At 40.5% G+C, this 18,254-nt stretch overlaps 1 protein-coding gene and 1 long non-coding RNA gene across 2 annotated transcripts in view; both read left to right on the forward strand.

Moving 5' to 3' along the window:
• Window positions 1-6,386, forward strand: part of LOC128053727 (uncharacterized) — a 155,543-nt gene extending 149,157 nt beyond the window's left edge. Inside the window, exon 3 of the long non-coding RNA XR_008199961.1 lies at window positions 6,258-6,386. This is a non-coding gene — a long non-coding RNA (uncharacterized LOC128053727). The remainder of the gene's footprint in view (window positions 1-6,257) is intronic.
• Window positions 6,387-6,489: 103 nt separating this feature from the next.
• SIPA1L1 (signal induced proliferation associated 1 like 1) overlaps window positions 6,490-18,254 on the forward strand; it is a 138,237-nt gene continuing 126,472 nt past the window's right edge. Inside the window, exon 1 of the mRNA XM_052646386.1 lies at window positions 6,490-8,058. Within this exon, the coding sequence (XP_052502346.1) occupies window positions 6,561-8,058 (1,498 nt within the window). The 5' untranslated portion in view covers window positions 6,490-6,560. The remainder of the gene's footprint in view (window positions 8,059-18,254) is intronic.

The raw sequence follows: 18,254 nt of genomic DNA on the forward strand, positions 1-18,254 counted from the left end.
AAAAATGAGGAATGCAAGCAATTGTATTAATCTTCTGTATGGAGTAATTATTTAAATCTTGTAAATACTGCTAAATCTTATAATCTTCAGTACTTTCTATTTTATGTAGCCCTCCTTTGATTCCATTTTAATCAGAGGATTTAGCACAAGATCATCTTATTGGAAGGACTTGACATCTGTTGCATTTTGACTTGTTTGGTGATTGAATGGTTTGAGGTTTTACATGGTGCTGTATTTAATAATTAGTATTCAAGTGTGTGTTCATCATAACAACATTCTCAGATAGTTTATTGTTTTTAGTAACAGAATGAGTTGGTTTTTTTCTTCTAAACTTTTTCTTCTGTTACAAAAGTTATGCATGCTCATTTTAGAAAATAGATAATATAGTTAAATACTTTTAAAAGGAATTATTTATAATCTGTCTACAGACAAGTATTATAACTCCCTTGGTGAATTTCCTTTGGCTTGTTTATATACCTATACGTAACTAAAAAGTAACTAAATTTATAGTGTATAAACCATTTTGTTTGTATCCTGAGTTCTGAAACTGGGCTTGTTTGTTCTCAGTTACATTCAATAGAATGCACAATATAAAAATATTCTTAAAAAAATAAGTCCATGGTCAAATCAGTTATCTTAGTTTAATAGTTGTGTTGGGTTTTTTTTTTCAACTGTATATTTCTGTATTATCAAATCCTAATGCAGGTGATGGTGTGTCCCTTCCTTATTTAATTATGGAACCCTTTTTTATGAATTAATAACTTGAAGGATTTGAAACACAATTTAGGGAAAGTTGACAAGCCTTTCTTCCCGAATAGTAGACATTTATTGGTTGTCTCTCTGCTCCTTGTCCATTTCTTATATCCCCCTTCCCCAGATCCTATTTGGTAATTAGATGATCAGTACTAGATTACAATTTGCAGGACTGATGAGTAACTTTCTAATGGATTTTAAATGAATATTAATGGACAAATTATTTTTTTAAAAACACTCAACTCCTTCATGGATCTAGTCTGCTCTCTTAATACCCTGGGTGCCAGCCACAGAGTCTACATGCCCCTGATGAGCTCTGATTTCTTTTTCTTGAAGGTATTCATTTCAGTTCAGTCGCTCAGTCGTGTCTGACTCTTTGCGACCTCATGAACTGCAGCGCGCCAGGCCTCCCTGTCCATCACCAACTCCCGGAGTTCACCCAAACTCATGTCCATTGAGTCGGTGATGCCATCCAACCATCTCGTCCTCTGTCGTCCCCTTCTCCTCCCACCCTCAAGTATTCATTTGCTGTACCTCAAATGCTATTTTTCCTCTAATAATTCTGGTATGGTTACCTTTCTATTTACTACATTTTACCTTTTACCTCTTTACTTTAAGCTCCTCCCAATAAGCTCCTCCTTTTGGCATTATATTAATTGCTTATTGCCTGAGTTTTCTCATATTCAAATATAAGATAAATGTTCACATTTATTTCTGTTATCCTTTATTTTGCCAGCTGTTGAATCATTTTCTTACCCATCAGTAATTCTTACCATGTGTCTGGCTCCAAACCTTTTAAATTTTATTAAAAAACATATTTTTTTTCAAATCCTTTATATTTTATCATCCCTCTTCTGCCGTCAAGCTTGCTGCCGAATTTTCATGTTGTTTCCTTCACCTGCAGCTACACAAAGTATGTTCAAGCCTTACTAGACCTTTGAAATGTAACCTTCTTCGTCAAACTTTTTGCTTGGAGGGTAGTTGGGAGGCAAATGTTATTCTTTCTTTTGCTCCTTACTCTGTTAAAACAAGCACATTTTAAATTGTTTTCTTATCTCTAAACTCAAATGTAAATTCATCTGTTTTTGTATGTTTTGTATCTATAACTTCTTTATTCACTTTGGTAATTTGAGGGCAAATTATTTGAATCTACTTTGTCTCCATCAGTGGTGTCTTTTTTAGATAGTGAACATTTGGAGAGCAGGAACAAGACTTATCAGCTCATCTCTTCCCAATCCTTCCTGATGTTTGTTGAGGAGATAGAACGGAAATGAAAGACGGGGGAAATTCCAATCTAAAAAGTTAAATGCTGATTCATAAAGCTTAAATTATCCAGGACCTTGCATGGGGATGTTTGTACATGTTTCAAGGCTGATGTGAAAGAGTGAGACGTCCCTTCTATCTGAGATGTTACTTTTATGTAATGTGGCTGTAATTCAGGAAAGCGAAGAAGGGAAGTAAAGGAAATCATTGGCTTTATTTGGTTATCGTAGCTAATCTAATGTCCAAACACTGTGATGTAATATTTCTGTTTTAAAATAAAGTTTCCTGTTATATTCTAAAGAATATTTATGGATATTTAAAGTCTGTGTATATAGCTTAATAAACTATTTACATTGACACTTTATAAATATTCACATTGTTTATCTGTGTAATCTCAGGATATTTGTATAGTTATTCCTCATCAAAATTTCTTCTATTGCCTGGAATCATTGAGAGTTGGCCCTGTATCTGAGGCTGTGTCAGTTAAGGGACCTACCAACATCCCATTTTGAAATACAGAGGTAATTGGTGGAGAATGCTACATCTTTTCATAGGCTTTCCAGGTTGCTCAGTGGTTAAAAAAATCTACCTGCCAATTCAAGAGATGCAAGTTCCATCCCTGGGTCAGGAAGATCCCCTGGAGGAGGAAATGACAACCCACTCCAGTATTCTTCCCTGGAAAATCCCATGGACAGGGAAGCTGGACAGGCCGCAGTCTGTAGGGTCCCAAAGAGTTGGACACCACGAAGCATGCACACTGCATCTTTTTAGTGAATGTACCATATCGTACTGTAGATTATTTCAGAGCAGGAGCTGTAAGTGGTTGTTAGTTTTTTGTTTTCTTTCCTTCCCACATCTTCTTGTGTAACCTTTAAACTATTTTTATGCCCTTGGCACCAAGAAAGTTTCCCATGTTGTTCTTTTCCTTTGGTTCCTCCAATTATTTATTGTTCTCACTTCCTTATCACTCATTTATTTCTTGGAAAAATTTTATTTTTCTGCTTAATAATTCATGTTGAAATGGATAAATAAGGAAGATATCAAATGAGCACTTGCATATATTTTACCTGTAATTTAAGGGAAAGGGTCATGAGAAGAGATTTGGAGATAACTGCATAGAGGTAATATATTTAAAGCTGTGGGTATCTATGACATCTCCAGACAGTACTGGCTACCATGCAGCTATCTCTCACAAGCAGTTTCCTAATTCTGCTTCATTCAGTTGCACAGGCAACTGATCCAGCCAAGTCAACACCCTGGTTTCCAGAGTAATGTTTTTACTCCAGTATCCCCAGACCTGCGATCTCATCCTAATGCACTCGGTGCTCAGATGCATCCTAATACTAACACCCTTTACAGCACCTTCAAAAACTCTAAACACTAGTAAGAGAAATAAGCCGAGGGTACCACCCTGGAATCACTTGCTTTTAAATGGAGCCACCAGTGATCCTGAGGAGGGAGCCAAAAGAAAGAGGCAAAAGAAAGCGGAAATTAAGAGGGATGTGTTCATCATGAAGGCCTAGAGAAGACAGAATTTCAGGAGAGAGAGAGGTCAAGAATGTAAAGGTCGTTAAGCGTGTGGGCACTCTCTCCCCTATGTGCCTATGTATATTTTGAAATTAAAAGACAACACAGAGTTATCATAATCAAGATGTAGTAGGAGTCTTGGCAGTTTTTTTAGTTACAAAGAAGTATATCTCTGTAAGACTTTAAAGTAATTTTATCTATTTTTGGTTGTGCCGAGTCTTCCTTGATACGAGCACTTTTCTCTAGTTGCAGCGAGGGGGGCCCACTCTGGTTTCGGGAGGGCTTCTCATTGCATTGGCTTCTCCTGTTGTGGAGCCTGGGCTTTAAAGCGCACGGGCTTCAGGAGTTGTAGCACGGGGGCTCAGTATTCGGCTTCCACGCTCCAGGTCGCTGGCTCAATCGTCGTGGCACACAGGCTGAGCTGTTCCACGGCATGTAGGATCGTCTCAGACCAGGGATTGAACCTGTGTCTCCTGCATTGGCAGGCGGATTCTTTACCGCTGAGCCACCAGGGGAGCCCACTTGTGTAAGATTTTTAAAAACCTGTTAAAAAGACCCAGGAAGCATATGCGATGCTTCTGAACAGGAGTCCTGTAGTAGTGACCACCAAGAGCAGGCATTTCCAAGTCAGTGTTACTTACTGTATTTTAGTGCTGACCTACAACTTCACAGATACTAAAACAAGACAGTCCTGCAGTCAACTCTGTTCTAAGGGAAGTGAAATGTGGCACGAATGAGTCTTTACCCTGGGGGATTGGTGCACTGGCCTTTTAGAGAATGTCAGTTCTGGGAACGATAGGTGATTTATTTGGATTTCTGTGTAAGTTTGTGAGAGACATTGAAAACATCTGATTTTCATAAGAATTTATTGAGAATTATTTTGTATGTCAGTATATTCTTTCTTTGAAAGCTGTCTCACTGAAATAAACAGCTTCTTTTTTCCCTAGTTACAAAATAGCTCATAAATTGTGGTTTGGGGTTGTCAAAAGACTTTTTTTCTTTCTTTCTTTGAGATGGGCTAGTGTTTACTTTGCATTTTGGTTCAGTTGCCCAGTTTCCTTCCATTTTATAAGGAGCACTTCTTGAACCTTGGCTGTGTCCACATGGTCTCTTTCAGACGCAACAGTTAGCACATTATTCCACTTGAAGGTTTACAGTTCAAGAGGAGCCTGGCCAGTTCCCAGATATACAGTCACATTATAGCAATCTGACGGTAGAAGTATCTAGAGAGGTCGAAAGTCAGGTTTCATTGGGTAGCGGTGTGAAACCCTTATCCCTTTCACAAAAGATGGTGAAGAGGAGCCAGAGGGAAAACAATTGGCGCTTTTGTGTGGGGCTGGTCTAGGCAGCCGTGCGAGCCCAGCTGGAGCTCGTTTGGCCCTATGTTCCGCAGGCGGCGTGCATTTTTGAAACACCCCTAAATGTTCCAGCCTTTAAATAGCTGCGAGTCTTCTAAAATGATGCTGCAGAGCGCAGGAGAAATTAAAGCGGCTGCCTGGGAGGCAGGAAGCCGACTAGCGAGATGCTTAATTATCGTGGAAGTAAGTGCTTGTTGCTGGGGAGCGGAGCGCAGCGAGCCCGGGTCGGCCTGGGTGTCAGCCGTGATTTGTAGACAATGCGGCCCCGGCAGCGCAGTGCTGGATCAGCAGCATCTTTGCAAACATGCATTTGGCAGGAATTTAAAGGCCACCTCTTGTGTCATTTGTGGAGCCTTGGAAAAGGGTCCTCTGCCTTCATTTTCAGGATGTACGCAACCATGCAGGATTTTGTGCTCAGAATTTGTGCCTCTTGCCTCCTGATTGACGAGCTCCTGAGGAAGTTGGTTTTCTTTGCCCGTCACCTGGAAGGATGTTAGCAGTTCTCTGTCGTCAACTGGGGGATATGGAAAGGTCTGCCCACAGCAGCTTTTGGTTTCTGCTGTCTTCATAAATTAGCACCGAAGGGTGGGGTGGATTGCAATGCGTAAGGAAATGCAGGCATTTTGCTAATTAGTGAAACGTTTGTAGCTTTAAGGGTAGATAGAAGGAAAGAGAGCTCAGGAAGAGGTGGTGGAAAATGCTGGATGCATTCTGAAATTCTGCTCTTTGAGGTAAGTAATAAACTAGAGGGAATTACAGAAGCATGCTAATGGGTAGAATGGCCTGGGGAAAACCGTGTTTATTTTCTCTCTATTGTATTTGCTCTTGTCAACTCTGTTAAGCCTTTGTAAAGAAACAGAAAACTAAGTTTGAATTTTGAAATACAGAAGAGGTTAAAAAGTAAGTGTTGTGACATATTCAGTAACATGATTTTTTCAATTTTTCGTCTTGTTTAAAAGCTGTATGTTGCTCTAATTATCGAACTCTGTTGGTTATGCCGTGAACTTCCGGCCAGCACAGCGGTTCCCGATAGTCTACATTGTTAGAGGTCACTGGAGTCTGTTCATGGTCTGTACTTGGGCTAATGTCCTGGAACAAGATCCTTCACCACCTTCTAATGATATGAAACAGTTCAATTAAGATGAAGTATTCATAGTCTTTTAAAATATAAGTAATTTAAATGATGGATATTGTTAAATGCTTTCAAATCTGCTTTACTAAAAATATGGGTTGTAAACTGTGAGTCACAATCCGTTAGTGAATCTTTTATTTGGATGTGTCTGGTTTTGGCAATTGCATATTTATTTTTAGATGTATTTATTAAATGCTAATCCAAATTGTTCTTCTCTGTTTTAGAGAAAGCATGGGATTATGGCAGTCACAGAGTCCCAGTAATACAAGTTCCATTCAGTTCTTTCTGAAAGACAGCCATCTATCAAAGTAAAGCACAGGAACTCTTGTGGATTATAATGCTCTAAAGATCTGGATTTTCAGAGATTTGAAAACAAGAAGTTATTTTAACCTTTTAAATGAAAAAGATTAAGATCTCGTGCAACTGCTGTATTTTCTGGAAGCCATTCTCCAAAAGGGAAGTGCACATTTAAAACTTAGGTATGATGGTCCTTTCTGTGGGGATTTAAGTCAGATTGCTTCTGCATCATGACCAGCCTGAAACGGTCACAGACAGAGAGGCCGGTTGCCACTGAAAGGGCGTCCGTTGTGGGTGCAGATGGCACCCCCAAAGTCCACACAGACGACTTCTACATGCGACGTTTCAGGTCCCAGAATGGCAGCTTAGGGTCATCTGTCATGGCCCCCGTAGGGCCCCCCCGAAGTGAAGGTTCTCACCATATAACTTCGACCCCCGGAGTTCCAAAGATGGGAGTTCGGGCAAGGATTGCGGATTGGCCCCCCAGAAAGGAAAACGTAAAAGAATCTAGCCGTTCAAGCCAGGAAATAGAAACCTCAAGTTGCCTTGAGAGCATGTCCTCCAAAAGCAGTCCTGTGAGTCAGGGAAGTTCTGTAAGCCTCAATTCCAGTGACTCAGCCATGTTAAAAAGCATACAGAACACGCTGAAGAACAAGACGCGGCCATCGGAGAACATGGACTCCAGATTTCTCATGCCCGAAGCCTACCCCAGCTCCCCCAGGAAGGCTCTGCGCCGGATACGGCAGCGCAGCAACAGCGACATCACCATAAGTGAACTTGACGTGGATAGCTTTGATGAATGTATCTCGCCCACCTACAAGGCGGGGCCATCGCTGCACAGGGAATACGGTAGCACATCCTCAATCGATAAGCAGGGAACGTCCGGAGAAAGCTTCTTTGACTTGTTAAAGGGCTACAAAGAGGACAAGTCTGATCGAGGTCCCACTCCGACCAAGCTCAGTGACTTTCTCATCGCCGGTGGGGGCAAGGGTTCTGGTTTCTCCTTGGATGTTATAGACGGGCCCATCTCACAGAGGGAGAACCTCAGGCTCTTTAAGGAAAGGGAAAAACCACTCAAGCGGCGCTCCAAGTCGGAAACCGGAGACTCGTCCATTTTTCGTAAATTACGCAATGCCAAAGGTGAGGAACTTGGGAAGTCGTCGGATCTCGAAGATAACCGATCGGAAGACTCTGTCAGGCCCTGGACATGCCCGAAGTGCTTTGCCCACTACGATGTCCAGAGTATCTTATTTGACTTGAACGAGGCGATTCTGAACAGGCACAATGTGATTAAGAGGAGAAACACCACCACAGGCGCTTCGGCAGCTGCGGCGGCATCCTTGGTCTCGGGGCCTTTGTCTCACTCCGCCAGCTTCAGCTCCCCAATGGGCAGCACAGAGGACCTGAATTCCAAGGGAAGCCTCAGCATGGACCAGGGAGATGATAAAAGCAATGAGCTGGTGATGAGCTGTCCGTATTTTCGGAATGAGATTGGTGGAGAAGGGGAAAGGAAGATCAGCCTGTCCAAATCAAATTCTGGTTCCTTTAGTGGATGTGAAAGTGCCTCCTTTGAGTCTACACTCAGTTCCCATTGTACAAACGCAGGCGTGGCCGTACTTGAAGTGCCCAAGGAAAACTTGGTGTTACACCTGGATCGGGTGAAAAGATACATTGTAGAACACGTGGATCTCGGCGCCTACTATTACAGGAAGTTCTTCTATCAGAAGGGTGAGTAGAGATCTTTAATTTTCTTTTGCCATACTTTCTGAAAAGGAGTACTGTCTGTCAGGTTTTATAAGGCAGTGTGATGTAAGATTTGCACGAATGCCTTCTCTTGATGGTGAAAGAGTTAGCTGTTTGCTGCAGTGTATTTTCGTTTGCATCTTGTGAGTTACTTTCTCCTTTTAGATATATTAAATATCTTGTATACAGAATATTAATTTTTTTAAGTAAAAAGCCTTTGATTCAGTGGATGAAATTGTAACGTTTATGTAGAAGACTTGCTATGTCACCTTTAGGGATAAATGTCATATAAAGTTAAAAATACTTTAAATACAGCTTTTCAAGGGTTTCAAAAGCAGTCTTAATGCTGGTTTTTTATTTGTTTAGTACTTTTACAATTGATACCGTGTCATTTCTTTTCTCCCTCAATGTTCTCATCACTAAATGACAATTATAATACATTCCCATTCATTTCACAGGTATTTTAGTGAGAATTTTATTATTTGAGAAAAATCTCAGAGTTGGGAATCAAACCTTGGTCTTCTAGATTTGAGTATAAAAGGCACTGGAGTGAGAGGTACCATTAACATGTTGATGACCTCTTTTTCTGCTTTGGGGGAAAACATATCTATATTGTTGGATTGTACTGTATATATACAGTTTTATCTCATGCTTTTAAGAAAACTCTGTGAATTCACTGACAGGTAGTTTAAATGAACTCTTAGGAGCTTTCTAATAGTGTTTTTGAGCAGCATTATTAATTAAAGAATGAGTTTGTCATTCAGATACCTGAGCTAGGAGACAAGATGCTCACCAAGAAAGAACGTACACCCGTGGTCCACAAGCTATCTCAGTAATCTCTGCATTGAGACCAAGTGAGAGGCCCCCTGTATACAAGCTACTAGAGTGGTATTTCAATTTCCCACCTACTGTTTAGGGATTTTGAGTCCTTTTGAGATTTATTCTTCCAAAGGAAGTTTGATTTCTAGTACTTTATTCTCGTGCTCTTGTTGTATGACATTGCTTACTTTAACGTCAAACTTATTGTAAGGTTATTGCATGATCGGCCGTATTCACAAGGGTTTATTGACCAAAGGAGCCTTGTCTCAGTGCTTAGCATCCACGTCTCTTAAACATCTATGGCAAAGGTCCTGGAACTAATATGATAATGAAAATCCTGACTTCATTGGTCAGCCGTCTTTATTTTCTCAGAAAACTTTGTGGAGTTCAGATTTTAGAAATCACTTCTTTCTTATTCTGTCCTTAAGGCTACAGAGTATTTTGACCTTGCCATCTTGGTATTTGGGGCCAGATAATCCTTTGTTGGTTATATCCTATAGTCTTACGCATTCTGGGATATAAGATGTTTCGCAGTGTCCCTGACCTCTACATCCCAGATGCCGATAGGTACCCCAATTTGTGATGACCTAAAATGTCTCTATTTGGATATTGCCAGATGTCCTCTAGGAAATTGCCCCTTGCTGAAAATCCCTGTTTTACTGAGCCTGGAGAAGTTTTCCACAGGTGTTTGTGAGCTGTCTGTAGAGGAAGCCATCTTCCTAAAGAACTGACATTCCAACACAGGAGACAACATGTTACTTATAATCTTACATAGGTATTAATAGTGGTTGGCTCTTTTCCCTAGTTCAGTTCAATCACTCAGTCATGTCTGACTCTTTGCGACCCCATGAACGCTAGGCCTCCCTGTCCATCACCAACTGCTGGAGCCTACCCAAACCCATGTCCACTGAGTCGGTGATGCCATCCAGCCATTTCATCCTCTGTTGTCCCCTTCTCCTCCTGCCCCCAATCCCTCCCAGCATCAGGGTTTTTTCAAATGAGTCAGCTCTTTTTCAAATGAGTCAGGTGGCCAAAGTATTAGAGTCTTCCAGTGAACACCCAGGACTAATCTGCTTTAGGATGGACTGGTTGGATCTCCTTGCAGACCAAAGGACTCTCAGGAGTCTTCTCCAGCACCACAGTTCAAACGCATCAATTCTTCGGTGCTCAGCTTTCTTTATAGTCCAACTCTCACATCCATACATGACTACTGGAAAATCCATAGCCTAGACCAGATGGACCTTTGTGGACAAAGTAATGTCGCTGCTTTTTACTACGCTGTCTAGGTTGGTCATAACTTTGCTTCCAAGGAGTAAGCGTCTTTAAATTTCATGGCTGCAATCACCATCTGCAGTGATTTTGGAGCCCAGAAAAATAAAGTCTGACACCGTTTCCATTGTTTCCCCATCTATTTCCCATGAAGTGATGGGACCAGATGCCATGATCTTCGTTTTCTGAATGTTGAGCTTTAAGCCAACTTTTTCACTCTCCTCTTTCACTTTCATCAAGAGGCTTTTTAGTTCCTCTTCACTTTCTGCCATAAGGGTGGTGTCATCTGCATATCTGAGGTTATTGATATTTCTCCCGGCAATCTTGATTCCAGCTTGTGCTTCTTCCAGCCCAGCGTTTCTCATGATGTACTCTGCATAGAAGTTAAATAAGCAGGGTGACAGTATACAGCCATGATGTACTCCTTGTCCTATTTGGAACCAGTCTGTTGTTCCATGTCCAGTTCTAACTGTTGCTTCCTGACCTGCATACAGGTTTCTCAAGAGGCAGGTCAGGTGGTCTCGTATTCATCTCTTTCAGAATTTTCCACAGTTTCTTGTGACCCACACAGTCAAAGGCTTTGGCATAGTCAATAAAGCAGAAATAGATGTTTTTCTGGAACTCTCTTGCTTTTTCCATGATCCAGCAGATGTTGGCAATTTGATCTCTGGTTCCTTTGCCTTTTCTAAAACCAGCTTGAACGTCTGGAAGTTCACGGTTCACGTATTGCTGAAGCCTGGCTTGGAGAATTTTGAGCATTACTTTACTAGCGTGTGCGATGAGTGCAATTGCGTGGAAGTTTGAGCATTCTTTGGCATTGCCTTTCTTTGGGATTGGAATGAAAACTGACCTTTTCTAGTCCTGTGGCCACTGCTGAGTTTTCCAAATTTGCTGACATATTGAGTGCAGCACTTTCACAGCATCATCTTTTAGGATTTGAAGTAGCTCAACTGGAATTCCATCACCGCCGCTAGCTTTGTTCGTAGTGATGCTTCCTAAGGCCCACTTGACTTCACATTCCAGGATGTCTGGCTCTAGGTAATATAATCACATTACTGATGAACATTTTGAGCACTTACTGTGTACTAGAAACTTACCATGTGGTTTGACGTGTATTTTCTCATTTCAGTGTCTCCATGCCCCCTGTGGTATAGATATAATTATTGAAGGCATTTTCCAGATGAGAAAACTGGGGTTTGCGTGGCTGGTTTCAGTGGTTAAGCTGTCATTGAAGTTAATAGTATTTGAGCCAGGATTTCACATGTGGGGTGTCCGACCAGAGTCAGGTTCTTGACTGCTTTGCTCTGCTCTCTACTATATTAGACTAAAAGAAGGAGAGTGTTTTTATCTTTAAATAGGTAGAATTTTGTTCAAAGTACTTAGTCTTTCAAAAGTAAGGAACAAAAATTTTTTTTTTTTTCCTTAATTTTAAAATCTTTAATTCTTACATGTATTCCCAAATTCCACAGTAATCCAGTCTAGGTCATAACACTTCATAAATTTAAGAGCAACTAATTCAAAGAAATTTCTTATTTAAACCCTCTTTCTATTTATAGACAGACCATACCCTCTTAGCTAACATAATTGGAACTGTTTAGTTGAAAAAATCACTAAGATAGGGAGTCTTGCAAAAGTATACATACTCAAAATATCTTATTTTCACTAAACTGTATAATAATAATAAATATATATTTGCTAAATTTCGGTGAGGCCAAGGGTGCTTCTTTGACACTGATTCTGCTATTTTGAATTCTACATTGAATTAACAGTGTAAAGATAGACAGTAGCAAAACACTCTGAATCTTACAGAATCTTAGATTTAAAATTTTTTTCTCCTTTTTTTTATAGGTCTTGCCCACATCTAATCCAATAGCTTTCCTTTTAATGACTTGCTTTTATGAAGTCTTTCTAAAGCCTTCAATTTAGTTTTTAAGAAGAAACAAGATTTATCTCTTGTGCTCATATTCCATAAACTTTCATAATATTTAATTAAGTTTCATAATTACAGTAACAAGTCCACTGGCACACACTGGTTTGGGAAGACACAGTTTGACTCTTAGTCAGCATGGAGTCCAGCTGGTGGGAGCAGAAAGTGTGTGTGGCTCTAGAGATTGCCTGCTAGTGCCATTGGGCATTTATCATCAGGGTTTACAGAGGAAACGCAGAACAATAGTTAATACATGAAACTGGTACAGGAAGGCAGTGTCAGAGGCACCTGCTGTGTTTTCTTGGGCCATACAAACTTTCAGATCAGGTAGAAACTTTGTTACAAAGAAGATACAACAGATTGTGGATCTGAATAACTTGAAGCGGAAATTAACCCCCGTAAACTCTAACTGTGTATTATAAACTTTATGTAGTATCTGTACTTTTCGTAAAATTTATTTTATTGAAGTATAGTTGTATTTGCAAAGTATTAATTTCTGCTGTGCAGAAAAGTGAATCGTTTACACACATATGCATTTTTTTCATATTCTTTTCCATTATGCTTTATCACAGGATATTGAATATACCCTGTGCTATACAGTAGGAACCTGTTGTTTATCCATTCAGTATATAACAGTTTGCGTCGGCTAATCCCAGACTTTGGCTCCATCCCTCCGCCACCCCCTTCACTGGGCAACTACAAGTCAGTTCTCTATGCTGTACGTCTATTTCTGTTTTAGATAAGTTCGTTGGTGTCATATTTTAGATTCCACGTGTACATGATAGCTGTACTTTTCATCACAGTGTAAAATATAGCTAGACAAATAATTCTGTCATGATTTTTAATACATAGCTTGATTCACTGAAATTAGTACACTAACTCGTTCTTCCTAATCAGAACCTGGAAGAGAGTCGTCTTGTTGACGGAGTACATCCATGAAAGGTGTAATTTCTCTTCCAGCAACAGGGAGTAGCACTTCTGACCTGATTGTCAGTCCAGCCTCTTAATCACCAGATACTGGGTTTAATGAATTCCTGATTTCACTGAGGCTAAGTCTCTGGGGGAAAAATTCACATTACTGAAGTGTGTATTGTTGACCTGATATGTAAAACTTAACTGCCTTTGACTGATGAAGCTGCCATCACTTTCTAAATATTACATTATTTTTATGAACTTCATTATTTTGCAAATTTATACTTTAAAGGGTATTTGTCTCCATCTCATGAGCCCAGTCCATTGCTGGCTCAGCAGAGCAGTCCTCCCATTGTATGCATCTGTTGAAATAAACAGCAAACCATCAATTTCTTGTTTCTGGTCCTTCCTCTTCCCTACTTCTCTTTGCTGTTTTGCCAGTGCGTGTGATGGTTCTAACTCGCCGAGGTTTAAATGACGGTAATAACATAGCTAACATTTATTGTGTTATTACTTTGTGCTTTATGCAGAGCTCCTCACATAATGCTCGTAGGACCCCAAGGCAAAGTTGTCACTGTGATAAGTGCAAATGACACAACCACATCCTTCCTAGAGAGGCACAAATGAGGCAGGACAGTAACATCAGAATTAATCTGGGCCTCTCCCTTTGAGTGCATATGTATTTTGTGTTGAGTTTTTACTTAGTCACCATGATTCAAGTAGCAGGACAGGACTTTTTCAGTTCTGCACTGCGTATACAAGGGTCTGAGACACATCCTCCCTGAATCCCACTGGAACAGCGCACTAATGGAAAAGAGAGGAGCCCAAGGGTTGCTTTCGTCGTGTTCTTTGTTGCTCCATTGATCAACAGTGTTGATAGGCTCATCTGATGCCAGATGGGATGTCACTCTCAAAGTCAGGTAACTGAAGATGCTGTGATGGGGCCAGGCCTTCCCCTCCTGCCCAGTGGCCAGAAGCAGCTGCCATGATCAGGTCTAAAGAGCATCTAAGAATATTTTCTCCTTCCTGGAAAGGATGAACACTAATGCTCTGCACTTGCTTACTCTTCTGATAACTTGAAACCACCAGATTTGACCGTTCTGCGGTTCACCTTCCTCCTCCTATACACCACCGCCTCACCCCGCCTCACCACACGTGTGTTCGTACACGCACACTCACATGTATACAAGTCAAGTTGAATAGTATGCTGGGCTCCCGGATTATTAATTTGAGGCTAGTTAGATTTCGGTTGCTACTGTAATGTCCAGTTTTATTTCCCTTTCACTATCTTCTAATCAACCATCTTTACCATTTCTTTAGAAGATATACCCTGAACTGCATTTGTACTTGAAGTGACAGCTTTAGTGCTCTAATGTATTCTCCAGTTTTGTTACTAGGCAGTATTCTGCAAGCTCAGGTTTTTAAATGTGTATCATTACCTGTCGTAAGTTTTAGTGGATTATTGTATGGTACTTATAGACTATCAGAGGACACCTTAAAGCTAAACCAATTTGTAAAACCCTGTGCTTATTTTGTCTCTTCTGTAGCTGTAGCAACATTAAGCTTGAGTATAGTGCTACGGAATGCCTTGTAGCTCTGAGTTCTGAAAGGATAACTAGTCTATGGTTAGTTTTTTGTGAACAGTCGTATTTCAAGTATGTGATAAAACTCCAGAGTCAGCAAGTCTGTTCTCCTAAAGCATGTTGTGCTCTGTGTTCTTGAACTTAACAGTTTATTTCTGCCAAAACTAATAGGGAAAGACTTTATTCATGTGTAATAACTTACTGTTTTCATGCCCGCGTCTTTCATTTTTTATGGAGAGCATATAAACAGTGTTTTATTTGTTTGAAGGCAGCTCTCTAGTTATGTAATCCTTTTCAGGGAGATTTGAGGCACTAAATAACTTCCTGAGAAACTCATCTAGGAGTGTTTTGCTGCTGTTTCTTTACCTGCTTGGGGCTTCTGGTAGCAAGAAGGCCATTAGGTAGGAAGGTGTGTATGTTAGCTCTTTGGAAAACAAGTGTCCTCTGCTTTCTCAGCTGTGATCTCCCAAGCCCCATCACTGATTGAACTTTGATCTGTGAGGCATCCAGGAGTTCATATTCCCTGGGCCATCTCAGTTCAGAGGCTTGTGAAAGCTGGTTAAAAGGGCATGTGCCTCTCAACTGCTCCTCTCTGTTTAGTTTTTAAAATCAAGCTAATTGGTCCAAAGGCCACCTTTGCTCAGACACTTGACTTTATTCAAGGTCATCTTATAAAGATCCAGTCATACAACAACAGAGTGTGCTTTTGCAATGAACTGATGATGGAGATACTGGCCTTTTTGTCATCCTTCAGCCTTTTAGAAAGTTCCACGTGAGAAATTTATTTTAGAATTTGATGCCAGGAATTGTTTTCTGGTAGCTACCAAATGCCTGCCTTTCTGATGACAGGTGTGTTTTATTTGTTTGCCTCTTTTATTTATTTATTTTTTTCCTGTATCTCCTGTTTTACTTCACCTTCCAGAAGAAAATTTGATGCTCAACTGTGCCACCTTCATTAATAACATATTTATGGCCACTTGGCTTTTATTTTCCTGTTTCTGTTTGATTCGCACAGTTTACTTATTTCCTTTATAATGAATGACTTCAGAACATTCTTTTTAGAAAAAGTAATTAGTCTACATTTATATCCAAATAAAAGACCTCTGTTCCCAGGCTTTTTCTTCAGTTCTGGCGACATTCCTCACCAGCCTTTACCTGCTTCCACTTGGTTGGTTATCTAGCCAGCAGCTTGAAACCTGGGACACAAATTTTGGCTGCTTCTCCGTTTTTCCCCCTGAGCAAGCCTACCCTCATCGTTGCCCTCATGCTGTAAATGCCACCATTATTATCAGTCTCTTGGATTTGAAACACTGAAGCCTCTTTGATGCCTCTCTTCATTGATGTTAACCTCCAGTCAGTTGGGAAGACGTCTTGCATCTCCCTCCACACTGTCGCTGATTTCCTGTTCTCTTTGTCCTGGCCCCAGGTCTGTCACTTCAAGCCCTCCTTGCCTTTTGACGCAGTTCTTGGCCATTGTCTTAATCTCTTCATCTCCGGTCCTCTCTGCTCACAATTCATCCTCTTGTCTTTGCCAAATACACCAGTTTAATCACAGAGCAGTTTGCATCTTACATGATTGTGTTGATATGATTTAATCATGTAACATATCTTATTGATCAAGGCCTCTGAGAAGCAGATGCTGGGACAGTATTGGCATGCGAGTGGTTTGTTAGGGACCTGGGGCCATGCCTGTGAAAAAAGAGGGGAGAGGAAGCAGACTTTATCAGGAAAGGTCTTCAGTCCACAGTACAGCTCTGACACTATGAAAGGGAGAAGGAAAAGGGAGAAGAAACCAAAGTGGGCAGGAGGAGCCTCAGCTCACTGTGACATGTGACAAAATCTCAGCCAATGCCATGAAACAAAAAGGAGCAATAGAGCAGCTCCTTGTTGGGCAGTCAGTTCCCCTCCAGGCACACTCAGTCCTGGGGCTGCCCAGGAAGAGTGTGTCTGGGCTGGAAAACTACAGAAGATCCGAAGATACTACAGCCAGAGACTCTCAGCTAATTGCATTTCTTGTGGCTGAATTTGTTGTGAGCCATTTCTGAAAGGGAGATACTAAGTATTGCACGTCTGGGACCGCGACGTATGCATGAGTGCCTTCATCATACTCGGCATGGTTTAGGACGCTTGGAGTGAGAAATAAAATGAAACACCTTCATGGAGCTTACATTCTGGGGGAGGGAAACAGACGATAAACAAATCAAACAAAAGGATATACATGCTTAGTATGGAAGTTAACAATGCAGAGTTGGAGGTAGTAATCAGTCTCCTAAACTCAGTATTTGATTGTAATCTTCCTTTTCTTTTTTGTTGTCATTCTTGTTTTTAAATTCAAGATAGTTAATTTACATTGTTGTGTTGGTTTCAAGTGTACAGCAAAGTGATTCAGGTATACATACATTTATATGGATAGATACACTTTTTTAGATTCTTTTCTATTATAGATTATTACAAGATATTGGGTATAGTTCCCTGTGCTATAGAATAGATCTTTATTGTTTGCTTATTTATATATAGTACTTTGTGTACCTGTGTATTTCTTACATTCAGATTTATTACCCAATTTCCTATTAATCACTGCCCTTAATATTTTTAAGTAGTTTTAAAAATTAACAACTGCACATTCATACATCTATTCATTTATTGCATGATATTTTTAAAGCATCTAGTCTGGGTCAGCTATGGTGCTTGGAGGAGAACAAAAGCAAATGAGCCTGCCTTCATGGGATTTGTAGCTTGCCCTGAGTACTGTTGAGACAAATGAGAAGCTTTAGAACATTAATGTTTTTCCTGATCTTTTTTTTGGTGGTGGGGGGTGGTTGTGCCATGAAGCTTTGCAGGATCTTAGTTACTCAACCAGGGACTGAACCCAGTCCCCAGCAGTGAAAGCACCAACTATCCTAACCACTGGACCCCCAGGGGAAAAAGTTTTCCTTATTTTTAAAAACCATTTAACAAAATCATTTATAATTTCTTTATTTCTGCTACCTGGAACTCCATTTTGATAGACGATGGATTTATCTGGTTTTATCCTCCATTTTTTTCTTTCATAATTTCGATTTCTTTTTATTTTATATATTAATTTTATCTTTTGGTTCAGAAATTGATGTGTACCTCTGTATATTCTACTCTCCAGCCCTTTCATTTTATTTTAATAATCGTTGTTTTATTTGCCAGGAATTCATTATTTTTGTTTTCCTGTAGTTATTGTTCTAATAGTTTATCCTTATTTTATATACCCCACATTTCTCCATTGGTATTCATTTAAATAATTTTTCTCATTTTTTTCCCTTGCATGATCTGTATCTTCTGAGTTGTAGTCTCTGTTTGTCTTTTTTTTTTCCTTTTATGATGTAGGTTTTCCTTGGTCCATTGAGCTTTGCCGCAAAGGCCAAGGCAGATAAGTATAGGTGGCAGGCTTCCCTGCAGCGCTGTGTGTCTCTTTCCCCGAGCTGGTCTCACCTTCCGGGGGGACGTGAGGGCTGGCACTGGAAAAGTAGGTGAGACCCTAACAGGGAGGAGGGTATGGAGCAAGAGGGTAGTGAACGCAGTGCTCAGTACCAGCCCACGTGGGTGACAGGTTGGGAGAGGTTTAGCCTACTCCCCTCCTGCATGGAGCTGCCTTTTCTCCTGTCCATGCATCAGGATGGGTGGTCTTTCTGCCTCTCCTG

Source organism: Budorcas taxicolor, chromosome 10 (genome assembly GCF_023091745.1).
Source record: "Budorcas taxicolor isolate Tak-1 chromosome 10, Takin1.1, whole genome shotgun sequence".
NCBI classification, from domain to species: domain Eukaryota; kingdom Metazoa; phylum Chordata; class Mammalia; order Artiodactyla; family Bovidae; genus Budorcas; species Budorcas taxicolor.